At 42.8% G+C, this 17,785-nt stretch overlaps 1 protein-coding gene across 2 annotated transcripts in view; it reads left to right on the forward strand.

Annotated features, from left to right (window-relative positions):
* The window catches only part of LOC115140964 (ubiquitin carboxyl-terminal hydrolase MINDY-3-like), a 60,200-nt gene that overhangs the window by 14,712 nt on the left and 27,703 nt on the right, over positions 1-17,785 (forward strand). For both annotated transcript variants that reach the window (XM_029679494.2, XM_029679495.2), the window contains exon 11: positions 14,141-14,213. In XM_029679494.2, coding sequence (XP_029535354.1) covers positions 14,141-14,213 — 73 coding nt within the window. The remainder of the gene's footprint in view (positions 1-14,140; positions 14,214-17,785) is intronic.

A 17,785-nucleotide genomic window follows, 5' to 3' on the forward strand; every position in this document is an offset into this window, starting at 1 on the left:
ACAGGTAAGGTACCATAATTATTTTCTTTTTCTTAGATGCTCTGAAAGGGAGACCTGCCTCAGACCTAATGACCCCGTCCGCTCTCTCACTGAGACATTTAGGAAGATGTGTGCTTGTGTCTGTATTATACATCAGACACATGCTCTTTGGGGAAAGACAGAGTGTGTGTCAGTAAGAGGCCAGTCTCTTGAGAGACACTGGGGGCCAGAAGAGCTGCTCTATCTCCCGTTAAATCACTGACCCATAACGGTGCTACTACACACACACACACACACACACACGGTTAAACCATCAGAGTGCGTAAACACACACACAGCTCCCGAGAGGGGCTTGAGGATAGAGGCCTGTGAATGGCATCACTCTCAGATGGAAAGGAGGAAACACTACAGAGAGCGAAGACAAGGGACATGGTCCCCTAGGGCAGCCGGAAGCCCTTTTAAAGTACATATTTCCTTCCGCACTCCCTTCCATCCTTTCCGGATCAAAATATGTCATTATGACTGATGTGACAGGACAGGGTTAATGACAGGGCTATAATGGAGCAGGTTGAACTTCAAGATTCTAGGTGTCCACATCACCAACGAACTAACATGGTCCAAGCACACCAAGACAGTCGTGAAGAGGGCACGACAAAGCCTATTCCCCCTCAAGAGACTGAAAAGATTTGGCATGGGTCCTCAGATCCTCAAAAAGTTCTACAGCTGCACCATCGAGAGCATCACCGTCTGGTATGGCAACTACAGAGGGTAGTGCGTACAGCCCAGTACATCACTGAGGCAAAGCTTCCAGACATCCAGGACCTCTATACCAGGCAGTGTCAGGAAGGCCCCAAAAAATTGCCAGACTTCAGCCACCCTAGCCAGACTGTCCTCTCTGCTACCGCACGGCAAGCAGTACCGGAGCGCCAAGTCTAGGTCCAAAAGGCTCCTTAACAGCTTCTACCCTCAAGCCATAAGACTCCTGGACTATTTGCATTGTCCCCCCTCAACCCCATTTTTAAATTGTTTCTACTCTGTTTATTATCCATGCATAGTCACTTTACCTCTACCTACATATTACCTCAATTACCTGGACTAACCTGTGCCTCTGCACATCGACTCTGTACCGGTACCCCCTGTATATAGCCTCGCTACTGTTCTTTTTTTGTTTCTCCTTAATTATTTTTCAATTCAGATTTTTTTTAAATTACACATTTAAAAAAAAAATCATTTTAATTTGAGTAAATACCTTTTTTATTATTAACTGCATTGTTGGTTAAGGGCTTGTAAGTAAGCATTTCACTGTTGTATTCAGCACGTGACAAATACAATTTGACTGATTAACTGTACAGTAGAATTAGAACGCAGTGGCTGTACAGTAGCATGCTATACATGACAGAGCTAAGAGTCTCCGCTTAACATTGGGCAACTTTTACAAAAAGACAGGAAAATGGTCCAATTCACACACTCGAGAACATCCGTGGTCATCCCTACCGTCTCTGATCTGGTGGACTCACTAAACACAAAAGCTTAATTTGTAAATTATGTCTAAGTGTTGGAGTGTGCCCCTGGCTATCTGTAAATTTAAAAAACAAGACAATGGTGCATTCTGGTTTGTTTAATAAGGAATTTGAAAAGATTCATACTTTCACATTTGATACTTGACCCTTGTATAGTCTTAAACATTCTGTATACTCCCCTTGTCCTAAGGGTAAAAATGACCCGCCTTCACTAAACCCCTAAAATAAAGCAGCTTAATTTTATTTTATTTTGCATGAAGAAACAACCTGTCATTCATCACAAACTTTGAATATCTGTGTTTTTCCCTCTTCACAATGCAGAAAGACAGTGTTTAAATCAGTGAACACTACTCCTTTTTATTACAACACACCTGTCATAATTGTTTTCTTAACTAAAGTAGGTTTATTTTTTTATTGCATAGGTGTAAACATTTTTTTTATTTTTTTTAGCAAGAGAAAGCAGCAGAAATGTGCACAATGTCATTTTGAATGCATTTTATTGAAGGGAAATGTTTTTGGCAACATAGTGATATATTCTTATATAGTGTACAATGAGGAATTCAACTACAAAATACTAGCCTCCCATTTTTTAACCATTGCCCACACCCACAAGGTGTATAAACAACAATAAATAAAAAAATTAAAAAATGTGAAGAACATAAAATCAATCAACTCTAAATTAGCACATGTAGGACAGTATGCAAGTGTGTGTGCATGGACTTTGCAGATGTATCTCACATGTGCAGCACATAGTATTTGTTTTACAGTCCTTCTTTGGGGGGCAGAAATGGCATCTCCTCCTCTTGCCTGCCCCAGCCTCAGGTGGATCAGGACAAGATTCAGTCCCCTGAACAGCTTTCACAAGTGCTGCAGAGGCTGCTGTGCGGGGGAGGCGCTCCCTTTGAATGTGTGGGGTTACAAGTGCCTTTCCCAGCTGCTCCAGGAACACCCTCTTGTTCCTCTTATCAGGCATCCGGGTAGGGTTGAGCTTGTTCCATATAACAAAGGCATTGTATGAGGGCACATCAATGATGTTATGGAAGATGACCAGGGGCCAGCGGGCAGTCATCCTCCAGTAAGTACTATCACCTTGTCCAGGTTGTCCATGCCTCCTTTGTTGTGGTTGTAGTCCAAGATGATGGCTGGCTTCCTGTCCTCATGATCGCTGATCTAAGCCATTTTGTGCAGTGTGCTCAGGAGGACCACATTCTTGTTCCTCTTTGGGAGGTAGGAAATTAGAGTGGTGGTGAAGGCAAACCTTTGATGAGAAGGCCTCTCTCCCTCTTGTTGCGAGGAGTGCAGGGGGTGCTCAGACGTGTTCTTTCTAACTGTGCCAACCATGGTGATCTTCCTCTTCAGGAGCTGCTGGCTAAGTTGAATCAGTAACACACTTAATCTCAATTTATCATTGTGTGCATCTTTGTGGTTTGTAAATTATTTTATAACAGCCGCGTCAGAAATGACCGTAATATAATATTTTTTACCCTGGTGGTGTACAGCTTTCATGGAAATATGAACAAAGGCGATGTTTCACTTTTTCTAATGTTGGGGTCACTCTAGGAAAAGGGAAAAAAACATAATTTAGGGGGTTCTCTGCTGTTTTTGATTTTTGACCTTAAGACAACACACGGGATAAGTATCTTTTGAATTACAATTACTATTGACCGTTAAGTATATTTAAAACCAAATACTTTCAGGCTTTTACTCATTAAGTATTTTACTGGGTGACTCACTTTTACTTGAGTCATATTCTATTGAGGCATCTTTACTTTTACTCAAGTATGACAATTGGGTACTTTTTCCAACACTGCATAAAACGCATATCATAGTGTCAAGGTTTATTTATGATCACTATGTTTGTATAAGATGAGTTGGTGTTATACCCTGGGTTGTCCTCAACAGAATGAGCCTGTTTGTTGTGAAGAGAATTTGCTGTGCACCACGCATCAATGCACACATGACTCAATTCTGAGAACCAAAATGATCTGCTTCTCTGAATTGCCTTGTCAAAGCCTAACACAAGATTCTTATAAAATAATTTAGCTTGTCATGTTGGCAATAGAAGTTTTAAAATTATGCTCACCTGACCCAGATTGCGATTTATAATGGACTATCAGTAATTGGTAAAGGTGGGGATGCTGGGCTGTGTTCAAAACAACTACAAGTGTGCTTGCTCTAGTTCTTCAATGGCACAGCTATGAGAGCTTAAAATAAATCAAAAACACAACTCTTCTTTGAGTCATAATGTGCATTGAAATTACTGTGCACACTTTGGAGAGGTATGGATGTTGTCTCAGTTTTCAAATACAAAAAATATTCTCTCCACCATCTCTCTCCTCCCCTGCCTTTCTTCCTTCTCCTCCCTCTGTAGTCTCATCCCCTTCTCCTCTCCCTCCTATGTGGTGACAGAAGGCCTCAGATCCCATTACAGGCCATTATAGAGAGCCTGTAATGGGATGAAGAGAGGTGGATGGAGGGGGTGAGAAAGGTAAAAAGAGGGAGGGTGGTGGAGAGGGGGAGCTTTTGTCCTGTTAGATCAGATAAAAACACTAATGCTGTGAGGCAGTCACACACTAATGGTCTAAAAGCCACACTAACAATGACAGGACATCACACGCACTAGATAGGGACACAGGGGAATCCTAGAACAGGCATCACAAGATGCATGGTTTGAGGTCAGCTCCAGAGCTCTCAACACTAACACACTGAACACTGTCGTCATCATCGCACACGCACACTGACATTAACTAGTTACAAATGTAATGACACGATATGCACGCGCGTGTGTGAAAAAGGGAGAATGTGTGTCTGATGGGGCAGACGGCTCCTCTCCCTAATCAGCGTAGCGTTAGCTGCATGAGCTCATTGTGTGTTGAGGATGGAGGAGAACCCAAACCAGATGCCATATCCTACATATCTTTGCTTACCATAATAAAATGCATAACCTGCTCGATTGCTTACACAAAAGTTCAAATGGTTTGAAGTAAAAGGGCAAAAAATATATATTTTTTGTTTTAAAATTTTACCTTTTTTGTGATATTCACATTGGTAGTTACGATCTTGTCTCATTGCTGCAACTCCCCAACGGGCTCGGGAGAGGCGAAGCTCAAATCATGTGTCCTCTGAAACAAGTCACGCTGTGTCTTAACACCTGCTTGCTTAAGCCGGAAGCCAGCACAAATGTGTCGGCGGAAACACCGTTCAACTGACGACTGAGGTCAGCTTGCAGGTGCCTGGCCCACCTCAAGGAGTTGCTAGAACGCGATGAGCCCTGGAAAGCCCCACAGTCAAACCCTCCCTTAACGACATTTACATTTAAGTCATTTAGCAGACGCTCTTATCCAGAGCGACTTACAAATTGGTGCGTTCACCTTAAGACATCCAGTGGAACAGCCACTTTACAATAGTGCATCTAAATCTTTTAAGGGGGGGTGAGAAGGATTACTTTATCCTATCCTAGGTATTCCTGAAAGAGGTGGGGTTTCAGGTGTCTCCGGAAGGTGGTGATTGACTCCGCTGTCCTGGCGTCGTGAGGGAGTTTGTTCCACCATTGGGGGGCCAGAGCAGCGAACAGTTTTGACTGGGCTGCGCGGGAACTGTACTTCCTCAGTGGTAGGGAGGCGAGCAGGCCAGAGGTGGATGAACGCAGTGCCCTTGTTTGGGTGTAGGGCCTGATCAGAGCCTGGAGGTACTGAGGTGCCGTTCCCCTCACAGCTCCGTAGGCAAGCACCATGGTCTTGTAGCGGATGCGAGCTTCAACTGGAAGCCAGTGGAGAGAGCGGAGGAGCGGTGACCCTGTGACCCAGATCACACAGGCACACAGAATTATCAGAGGCCTCAACATGTGACAATCCAAACTTGAAATAGCTCTAGCTCCTGAATATCACTCTCTGTACCAAAAATCAGCAGATGCCTCACTGTTCAATTGAAAGTTGAATGAGATTCATATCACCCAACGTCTGTAATGATGCATGTATACGTAATTCAGAAAGACTATATACCGTAGCCTTGAGACAGAAGAATAAATTGGCCTTTTGTGCCATTTTGTTTCTTAGCCATTTAGGGTTTTTTAGCCACTGGTTTTGACATACTCTAGATGTAAATGCCATGCTATTAATTCTGTACTATGCTCTTGCATCTAAGGAACTTGCCCTCACATCTTGCATATTGAATGTAAATTCATATACTCAAACGTGTTACTTCGAGCACACCAAGGCCTTGAGTCTCCATTCTCTCCAGCCATGTGAAAAATCCGAAATGAGGGGTCCACGGTCTCCAGCGGGACAAACGGATCCAGATGGGAACTCTGGGATCACATTCCCAACAGGAAAACAACCACCTGAGGGTGCACACACACATCTATGACCATTAATGCTAATCAGGATCAGGTTCCCCCTCTTTCAGGAATTTGTGTGTACTATGTCACTAGTGCCTTGGGAGCCATGGTGGTTATTGGAAGTCATCACAGTGAAATCATAAGGACCATGACTCTGGGTCATCTAGTTTGCCTCGACATGGGGACATGAAATAACTGCTCTAATCTAAAATGATAGTTCACTCCAACATCAAGATGTTTCCAACCCTCAAGACATAAGTGGAGTTGAAGCACAATACACAACATCTTCACAGATGATATGGGACTTGGACTCATCACAATAAGACCCCTTTAAAAGGCCATGGAAACTGCTGACAGACTTCTGCTTTTGTAGTTAATGATCACTTTATACAATAATTGTATTATCCATTTCCTCGAAAATCCATTGGGTGTGGTGTTATGAGGTAAATGCTAGCTGAAACATTCTGTTTTCATCTGATGCCATAACCTGTACCAGAGAGAATCAATTCCCTCCGGCCTTAAATCTCAGGAGAGAGCGAGGGGTTAAGGGGAGGCTGGAGGGAGGGAAGGTGAGAGGGTTAGAAAATGCCCAAACTAAAGTAGGAAGGAAGGGGAGAGAACCAGATGGATAGAGATAAGCTGGACTAGTGTGTTTCTGTTTTAAGAGGTTTTCTGTTGCTGTTCAGGAGCTGGATCTGATTAATAAGAATCTGCTCCAGTAGACAACCCAGACTTGAGGGTGTGTGGAACAGAATTAGGTTCTGAGCTAGTTTGGAATGCATTCCTCTTGATTTTCATAGCACACACATCTTGGTACCATTGGGGGGTGTGCACGTGCGTACACATTTAGAGAATGCAGTCCTCTGGTCCAGTGCACGCAAACAAGAGGCTGGAAGGGGACGGTGCTAATACACACACCCCTTCCCTGTGGAGTGTGTGACATGACATGTAATCTAAACTCAGCAGCATCTCCAGGCCTCAAATAAAACACAAAGACATACTAGCAGGCCAGGCATTTAACACACCCACACACTACACACACATGGGTAACTGCCAAAATAAAGGAAACACTTGGGTAAATGAGGAATACAAAATATGTTGAAAGCGGGTGTTCATTAAGATAATTCATATCCCATCATGCTTAGGGTGGTGTAATATAATGCACAGTTGCCCATTATTTTGGCTATCATGGCTAGAAGAGATCTGTGGCTTTTTGAAAGAGGGGTCTCAAACGAGCATAGGAGGTTTAAAGTTTCTGTGTGTGTCACCAGATCTCAACCCAATTGAACACTTATGGGAGATTCTAGAGCGGTGCCTGAGACAGCGTTTTCCATCAACAAAACCCCAAATGATGGAATATCTCATGGAAGAATGGTGTCGGATCCCTCCAATAAAGTTAGTCAATTGTAGAGTTTATGCCAAGGTGCATTAATAACCTCTTGAAGCAAGGGGGCAGTATTTTGATGTTTGGATAAAAAAACGTTCCCAAAGTAAACTGTCTATTTTTCAGGCTTAGAAGCTAGAATATGCATATAATTGGCAGATTAGGATAGAAAACACTAACGTTTCCAAAACTGTCAAAATGTTGTCTGTGACTATAACAGAACTGATATTGCAGGCAAAAACCTGAGGAAAATCCAACCAGGAAGTGCTGTTTTTCTGAAACTACTCTGTTCCATTGCAAGCCTATCCTCCATTTAAAGGGATATCAACCATATTCCTTTCCCTATGGCTTCCACAGGGTGTGAACAGTCTTTAGACATAGTTTCAGGCTTTTATTCTGAAAAAATGAGCGAGAATGATCACATCGCGTCAGTGGATAGCTAGGTGTCCCCAGATTTGTTCATGCACGCGACACAGGAACGAGACCTTTTCTTTCTCTCTTGTATTGAAAAGGCTACCGTCCAATTGAAATATTATCGATTATTTATTGTACAAACAACCTGAGGATTGATTATAAAAAACGTTTGACATGTTTCTACAAACTTTACGGATACTATTTGGAATTTTTGTCTGCCCGTCGTGACCTGCACGTACCTGTGGATTACTCAACAAAACACGCCAACGAAATGGAGGTTTTTGGATATAAAAATAATCTTTATCGAACAAAACAAACATTTATTGTGTAACTGGGAGTCTCGTGAGTGCAAACATCCGAAGATCATCAAAGGTAAGCGATTAATTTGATTGCTTTTCTGACTTTCGTGACCAATCTACTTTGCTGCTAGCTGTTTGTAATGTTTTGTCTACTGAGAACTATCCTCACATAAACGCTTGGTTTGTTTTCGCTGTAAAGCTTTTTTGAAATTTGACACGCCAGGTGGATTAACAACCAGCTAAACTGTGTTTTGCTATATTGCACTTGTGATTTCATGAAAATTAAATATTTTTAGTAATTTAATTTGAATTTGGCGCTCTGCAATTCAGCGGATGTTGACGAAAATGATTCCGCTAAAGGGATCGGTGCGCCAAGAATGCCAAGGTACATTAACTTCTGGTGGCTTGTAGTGGCCCCACGCCCTATTAAGACTTTGTTGGTGTTTTCTTTATTTTGGCAGTTACCTGTACATAGACACGTTTTGTTAGTGTGTCCCATTATTGTATCTGAGCTCATCGTATGTGTATGTGCAGACTTCAGGTAATGATATGTTGCCTTGTCTGTAAATGAGAGTATATTTACTGTCTCTTAAGGAGAAGTGTATCTAAAGTTCCATGCATAACACTTGAATTTTCATCAACATTTATGAGTATTTCTGTGAATTGATGTGGTTCTCTGCAAAATCACTGCATGTTTTAGAACTACTGAACATAACACGCCAATGTAAAATCAGATTTTTGGATATAAATATGCACGTTATCGAACAAAACATACATGTATTGTTTAACATGAAGTCCTATGAGTGTCATCTGATGAAGATCATCAAAGGTTAGTGATTCATTTTATCTCTTGGTGCTTTTCTTTTTTTTCTTTTTTCTATTGGTGATTTCCCACTTCCTGTTTGGATTTTTTCTCAGGTTTTCAGCCTGCCATATGAGTTTGGTTATACTCACAGACATCATTCAACCAGTTTTAAAAACTCAGTGTTTTCTATCCAATACTAATAATAATATGCATATATTAGCATCTGGGACTGAGTAGGAGGCAGTTTATTCTGGGCACGCTTTTCATCCAAAAGTGAAAATGCTGCCCCCTATCCCAAATAAGTTTTAAGGAGACTCCAGACCTGGTTATGACCTGAGACATGGAGCTGAGAGAACGTCACAACTCTGCCCGCTTGTGTTGAAAACAACCTGTGGTGATTACCCCATTGGCTCACAGCAAAAACTTGGTCTGTTTTAGTCGTTTTACAAAAGTACATTTTAAGAAAAGTACATGTCTAAAGTTTACTTTTCAACATTGCCCGCTCCCTAGCGTTCTCCCTACTTATAAAAAAGGTAATATTGTAGTGCTTCCTACACCCCTTTTCATGGTGATGCTAGCAGCCACGTGAGTGAGTGCTAGATAACTTTAACATTAAGCTAGCTAAGACCAATAGCACAGACTATACAGCTGCAAGTAGTTAGTGGAGTTTCAAACGTACTATACTAAACAAGTTAAATGTCTTACCTGTGATGAAATTTCTTCCACACACGTGTGTAGACTACATGGACAACACGTCCCCACATTTTCCACTCTCCCACACCGGATAACCTGAAGACACAGGGCTCTTCTCGCAAGATCTATTTCCCTACATGGGAGCATTGCGAACCGTAGGTTGTGATTTTTGACCTGGCTACATGTACTTTGAACAACACAGCAGCTTTTCGGCATGTTTTGTTATTTCTGTAGAACAAAAAAACTACGACCAAGTTGCAGCTTACAATGAGGGTGATTGAAAAATGTTTTTTTCTGCAATTTGTGGTTGAGAGGCATTCCATATTATTACTTGAATACCGACTGGGAATATTTCCGTGTGTGTGTGTGTGTGTGTGTGTGTGTGTCCTGCATCTCTCATTTAGGTTCCAGCGCTGTGTTATTAACTACAGTTATAACTCTTGAGTCTTAACCCTCACTGCTAGAGAGTACATGAGTTAACCCTGTCTCTATAGCTGGGTTAAACTGTACAGTGGCATCAAAGTATTCAGACCCCTTGATTAAAAAATATATATATATATTTTTTTAGAATAAGGCTGTAACGTAACAAATTGTGGGAAAAATCCTCTGCGTACTAAACAGAATACCACATAATGACAAAGCAAAACGTTTTTTAGGAACATAAATATATTTTCGGTCACTTTGCTATGTCGTGACTATCATTGTGTTTGACTGTTTATTTATAAAATAATTACATACCACGTTCAATTATTACGCGATTAATCATATAACAATTAAGTAGTAATCTGAGGCACCATGGGAAAGTTGATGAGGTACTATCTCCCGACTAAACTCTAAATATATAAATATCTCTTACATCAGTCGATTCATTAATTATCATTTACCTTATCACACTCATTCTGAATGTCGCAAAATTCTTGAATATCTGCACGAACCCTAGCATAAATGAATCAGTGGTATGCAAATTGGCTTAATTATTTATTTTAACTAAATGATCATTCAGAAATACACACACATACACGGTATAGTTATTGGTTACTAACACAATGCAATGAAAAGTCCCTGGTGGACTAAACCGATATGACGGCTTGTTACACAAAATGGCAGACTCAAAAGAGGGAAAGGGGAGAAACAAAGGAATTCCACGATTGTACATACAGCTCATGGAAATGCAAATACTTTGCACATGAACGGCCGCTCATTCGAAAGAATTGCAATGTACATATTTACGTGTGTATGTCTTTGCTGTCTCTCTTGAAAATACTTGAGCCATCTATGGGGAGTAATTCGACAGTCTCTATTTGTGTAAGTCTTCTGGTTCGCCACCAGAGGTCACCATGTCCTTTGTAGCTGTTGCTTCTCTGAGTGCCTGTTAGACCGAATCTTCCAGAGAAAGTGTTCGTTAAAATGGATCTTTCAAAGTACCACCCGGTGGTTCTCGGTCGAGTTTACTAGACTAAAGTACTTTAAACAGCTGCAGACTGAATGTTACTGTGTGGTCTTCTTCGATAGAGATTTTCAAACCATTTCGTACCTTTCAGCTCACGCTGTCGGTCACGCTGGTCTAATGTAGAGCTAGAACCATTTTAGCCACTCAAAAATATACTGGTCTCTAGAGATTTAAATTCCTACCATTTCAACGTGCAGCCACGCTCCATGGTTTTTCTGGTTGAATATGTAAATTCTTCAGTGAGTCCTATTAAGCACTCACCTTGGAGGGCGGTGTCATTCATGTTACCACAAGGTCTGTGCTCATGTGGGCGTGGTTACTGATTGAGTAAAACTTTACATGAAAAACAATGATCTACTTTAGAAGGCTAAACTGACATTTCATCTTCTCACAAATAGTTTAATATTTAATCATATAAGTTCCACAACATTTAGATGTATACGTCCCAGTTATCAGATTTACATTTCTAGAGTTATCGTTATTTGGTTATATTTGGTTTAATGACATCACAAAATTGTAATGAATTCAACAGGATTGTTCTTTAAATACCCATGGACCATTCCAAGTGTTTGGATTACGGAAATATTGTTTCATTATCCAATCTTGGATGTCACAGTACTACAAAATCTCTGTTGTAACAAAGGGGTTTTTAACTTTCATTTCTGCATAGTGGGAGAGTGAGTTCCTGCAGGTATTTATGACTGTCATAAAAGGGAAAACTTCACCCCTCTCCCCCTTTGTCGGAGGGAGCGAGGGCGCTGTATAGCGGACCCACTGTAACCTGATCATTCAGGTCTTCACAGGAGAGTCATGACAGCTGTGAGACTCGAAATTGAGCTCAGGTACATCCTGTTTCCATTGATCATCCTTGATTGGAGTCCGCCTGTAGTAAATCAAATGTATTGGACATGATTTGGAAAGGCGCATACCTGTCTATATAAGGTCCCACAGTTGAAAGTGCATATCAGTGCAAAAATCAAGCCATGAGGTCAAAGGAATTGGCCATAGAGCTCCGAGACAGGATTGTGTCAAGGCACAGATCTGGGTAAGGGTACCAAAAAATGTCCACAGCATTGAATGACCCGAAGAACACATTGGCCTTCATCATTCTTAAATGGAAGAAGTTTGGAACCACAAACTCTTCCTAAATCTTGCCGCCCTGCCAAACTGAGCAATCGGGGAGAAGGGCCTTGGTCAAGGAGGTGACCAAGAATCCGATGGTCACTCTGACAGAGCTCCAGAGTTCCTCTGTGGAGATGGGAGAACCTTCCAGAAGGACAACCATTTCTGCAGCACTCCACCAATCAGCCCTTTATCGTAGAATGGCCAGACGGAAGCCTCTCCTCAGTAAAAGGCACATGACAGACGGCTTGAAGTTTGCCAAAAGGCACCTTAAGGACTCTCAGACCATGAGAAACAAGGTTCTCTGGTCTGATGAAACCAAGATTGAACTCTTTGGCCTGAATACCAAGCATCATGTCTGGAAGAAACCTGGCACAATCCCTACTGTGAAGCATGTTGGAGGCAGCATCATGCTGTGGGGATGTTTTTTCAGCGTCAGAGACTGGGAGACTAGTCAGGATTGAAGGAAAGTTGAACAGAGCAAAGTACAGAGAGATCCTTGATGAAAACCTGCTCCAGAATGCTCAGGACCTCAGACTGGGGTGAAGGTTTACCTTCCAACAGGACTATGACCCTAAGCACACAGCCAAGAAATCGCAGGAGTGGCTTCGGGACAAGTCTCAATGACCTTGAGAGGCACGGCCAGAGCCCGGACTTGAACCCGATCTAACATTTCTGGAGAGACCTGAAAATAGCTGTGCAGCAACACTCCCCATCTAACCTGACAGAGCTTGAGAGGATCTGCAGAGAAGAATAGTAGAAACTCCCCAAATACAGATGTGCCAAGCTTGTAGTGTTATACCCAAGGAGACTTGATGCTGTAATCGCTGCCAAATGTGCTTCAACAAAGTACTGAGTAAAGGGTCTGAATACTTATGTAAATGTGATATTTCTGTTGTATAAATTAGGTTTTTTAAGAAATGTTTGCTATGTTTGTTTTTTTCATTATGGGGTATTGTGTGTAGATTGAAGGGGGAAAAAAATATTGAATACATTTGAAGTGTAACTTAATAAAATGTGGAAAATTCGGAATACTTTCCGAATGCGCTGTATGTCACACATACACACTCCCTTCAGCAGCATCCTCCTCAGTAAATTATGCTCATGTAAGGGCAGTTAACCCCTGACCATTCATTAACCCTTAACACACACGTCTATCTATCTGGAGGAAGAATGTACCGTTTGATTTATAGAGATACTTAAACTAACATCTACCCATTCTGTACCCCCAGCTGCTCTGACAGTGAGAGATGTGTGTGTGCACTCCTCTCTACCAGCTGGGAGCCTTCTCCTCTTGATGTCTCTTTCTTTCTCTCCAACTCTTCCCCTGATCTCCCTCTGTCATCTCTCTCCCTCTGTTCGTCTCTCTCTCTCTCTCTCGCTCCTACTGTTTCATCTGAACTCCTACATTAATAAAGGCTAGCTAAGGGAGATGTGCTCAGTTTATTTGCTCTTTTCTGTCTGTGTTTATGCAGGCTGAGTGTGTTTGTGTAAAACGCCACTGTAGTAAACATACTCCAGTTCAGTGGATGCGGCCAGTGTCATTAATACTAGGCTAACCACGGTGCGTGTTTGCTTATGCAGTTTGGTTCACAGCCTGTCAAAACTGTCATATTTCACTATGAAACTTGGGTAAGGGAGTACGGAGTTGGGGGTTGATGAATCCAGAGGGCCGGACTAACCCCCCCATCTCAACACACACACACACACACACTGTCCTATCTCTTTGAAATCTGTCTTCCCTTATTTCTCCTCCGAGTCCCCCTGGCAACATCACTCTGAGCCAGCAAACAAACAACTATAATTCTGTATTAGCGCCTGATTGGCTGATATGTGTTTTGAGTGAAAACAAAATGTCTGGTTTTATCTGCAGATCAGCTAATAACCCAACAGAGCCTGATGATAATGATAGTCCGTACACACACACACACACACACACACACACACGCGTACTCCTTAGAGTTGTAGTCTTAATTCTTGACCTATTATGTGATCTTTGTGTGCCTCGGTCTACACAACATCTCTCTCACTCTCGCTCTTGGGATTTTCTGGAGAATTGGAAGCCTGTCTAATTTCTGTGTTTAGACTATAATATAATGTTGAAATCTGACATATGTCCCATTCTCTTGTCTTTGTAGGAGATGTGTCTGGTGGCTCCTGAGTCTCCATCTGAACAGGCCAGGAGAGTCTTCCAAACCTTCGACCCAGAAGGTAATACCGTTCAATGATAGTCTGATAGTCTCTAGGGTTGGGCAGTATCCAGATGTTCATACTGTTTCTGTACCATACTGGGGTATACAGTATTACCGGAAGTGCACACAAGGGGTGCTATTAAAATAGAAACCACAACAATTTAGGCAACGAGGATCTTGATCTAGGAGGGGATTGAATGTCTCTGCTGTAACCAAGAAGCTTGATCTTGACACTTAGCAAGTTAGCAAACCAAATGCATAGCTGGAGCCCTGAGCTGGATATAATTGATTTGCCACATCTTAGGTTTCTTATAGTTATAAGCAGTGGCTTAGCACGCAAACCCTGGTTTATCGGTATTGAATATCATACCATCTGTATTTCGAAATACCCCAACATACGGTATAAATGTTATGTTGCCTAACTCTCTCACTCACTCACTCACTCACTCACTCACACCAATATCCTGGACATGTTATATTTTCTCCTCTCTCCTTCCTGGTAGAGCATGTGCCTGTATAACCTCCCATTCCTATCTTTTCATCCTCTCTTCTCCTCACCATCCTCTCATCTCTGCTGTTGTTTTGGGGTTAGTGTCTGTGTCAGCCCGCCCGCCCCAATCTCCCCACAGCTGAGTCAACCTGCAACCATCCTTTTCCTCTTTTTGGGGTGACCGGGGGGGGCAAAGAAAGGGGCAAGGATAGGGCATCCAGCTTGGTCTCACGTTAGAATCATCCATATTTCTCAAGCATCGAATTTAGAAGTTTTTCAAAAAGTCACATTTTGAAGTATTTTTAATGTTCAGGCATTAACTCCGAAGCAACTTTCTATCGTTGGATTCTAACTTGCAACCCGAGGCAGATGCTTACACCTATCCGCCATCCCTGTCCACAACAACGCCCTAGCAAAACCGAAACCTACTTGAAGGTAACAGCGCTCACTGTTGCCTCTAGTGGCCGGTTTCCAACGTCCTGAGACATGGATGGATGTCGAATACTGACTTGTATCACGGGTGACCTGGCTGGAGAATGGAGGGACGTAGCGGAGTTCTACTTAACTCTCTACTGAGTCTGAGTATTTACTGAGTCGAGAGGATGTTAGATTCTGAGGCCCGCTGCTTTCTAATCACTACCCTCTGCTTTTGGCCGTGGAAAGAAGGTGAGAGACTGAATGAACGATGAGGGGAGAGGGACACACTATATTACCAAAAGTATGTGGACACATGGTCGTCAAACATCTCATTCCAGAATCATGGGCATTAATAAAGTTGGTCCCCTCTTTGCTGCTATAACAGCCTCCACTCTTCTGGGAAGGCGTTCCACTAGATGTTGGAACATTTCTGCAGGGACTTGCTTCCATTCAGCCACGAGCATTATTGAGGACGGGCACTGATGTTGTGCGATTTAGGCTTGGCTTGCAGTCGGCGTTACAATTAATCCCAGAGGTGTTCGATGGGGTTGAGGTCAGGGCTCTTGTGATCAAACTTATTTCAGCCGATGTTACAAAGTGATATACAGAAACCCAGCCTAAAACCCCAAACAGCAAGAAATGCAAATGTAGAAGCACGGTGGCTAGAAAAAACTCAATAGAAAGGCAGGAACCTAGGAAGAAACATAGAGAGGGACCAGGTGAACAGGGGACAGCAAGGAGTCATCAAGCCAGGTAGTCCTGAGGCAAGGTCCCAGGGCTCAGGTCCTCCGAGAGGGGAGGGGGAGAGAGAGAATTAGAGGGAGCGTACTTAAATTCACAGAGTACACCGGATAAGACAGGAGAAATACTCCCGTTATAACAGACTGACCATAGCCCCCGACAAACTATTGCAGCATAAATACTGGAGGCTGAGACGGGAGGGGTCGGAAGACACCTACGATACCCCCGGACAGGGCCAACCAGACAGGATATAACCCCACCCATTTTGCCAAAGCACAGCCCCCACACCACCAGAGGGGTATCTTCAAGGCCAGTCAAGTTCTCAACAAACCATTTCTGTATGGACCTCACTTTGTGCACAGATACGTTGTCATGCTGAAACAGGAAAGGGTCATCCCCAAACGGTTTCCACAAAGTTGTAATATAATTGTATGCTGTAGCGTCAAGATTTCCATTGACTGGAACTAAGGGGCCGAGCCCGAAGCATGAAAAACAGCTCCAGACCATTATTCCTCCTCCACCAAACATTAGTTGGCACTATGTATTGGGGCAATAGCGATCTCCTGGCATCTGCCAAACCCAGATTAATCTGCCGAACAGCCAGATGGTGAAGCGTGATTCATCACTCCAGAGAACGCAAGCCTAAGTCCAATGGCGGCGAGCTGTACACCACTCCAGCCAACACTTAGCATTGTGCATGGTGATCTTACTCTTGTGTGCTGCTGCTCAGCCATGGAAACCCACTTCATGAAGCTCCCCACGAACAGTTAATCTGCTGACATTGCTTCCAAAGGCAGTTTGGAACTCGGTAGTGAGTGTTGCAACCGAGGACAGGCAATTTAAAATATATATATATGTGTGTGCTACAGCACTCTGCGGTCCCGTTCTGGGGCTTGTGTGGCCTACCACTTTGCGGCTGAGCCGTTGTTGCTCCTAGATTTTTCCACCTCACAATAACAGCACTTACTGTTGACCAGGGTAGCTTTAGCAGTGAAGACATTTGACAAACTGCTTGTTGAAAGGTGCCATCCTATGACGGTGTCATGTTAAAAGTCAGAGTTCTTCGGTAAGGCCATTCTATTGCCAGTGTTTGTCTATGGAGATTGCATGGCTGTGTGCTCAATTTTTTTACACCTGTCAGCAACGGGTATGGCTGAAGTTGCTGAATCCACTAATTTAAAGTGGTGTCCACTTACTTTTGTATATGTAATGTATGTATGGAGCGATGGAGTTACCCATGGTATGTGTGATTGTCACACTACACGATGAGAGCGTGATGCATGTTGCTGGAGTGTGTGTGTTTAGCTGAAGACTGATAAGGTCACCAAAGTAATAACCCCCCACACACACACACACACACACACACACACAACCCCCCCATGGACCAGACCTGCACAGACACATTTGTATGTTTGTCGCTGTCTTTGATGTCTGTCTTTAGTGAGCGCTGCTGTGTGTGTTCCAGCAGGATTTGACGCCATCTTTTCTGACGCACTAATCAACATTCCTCCGTTTCATGTTTATTAGAACAATATGCCTCTTAACATGGCTGAGGGTATGTGTGCGTCTGTGTGTTTTGTGTTGTTTTTTAACAAAGTGAGCCTCACCAGCTGAGAGTAGTCTATTCTATTTGCCACACCAAATATGTAGTAAACACACTGACCCATTCAGACCAGAGAGAGAGAAATTGATGGGTCTTACTGCGCCCGAGATGAGTTTCTGCTGTTTTGTGAAAAACAAATCATATATACCATATGGATGTTTATACACACACTAAAACCAGCAGAGTTGAGAGCAGTGTCAAAGCCCGATAAATCTGCCAGTGTCACATCTAGAGTCGGCCCAGTTCACTATGTTATAGAAGAGAGGCGCCAAAAAACACACACATCCCGCATGCACGCAATAATTTACACACAGGTCTCACATGCACTCAATAACACGCA

The sequence above is a fragment of the Oncorhynchus nerka genome, linkage group LG14 (assembly GCF_034236695.1).
Source record: "Oncorhynchus nerka isolate Pitt River linkage group LG14, Oner_Uvic_2.0, whole genome shotgun sequence".
NCBI lineage: Eukaryota > Metazoa > Chordata > Actinopteri > Salmoniformes > Salmonidae > Oncorhynchus > Oncorhynchus nerka.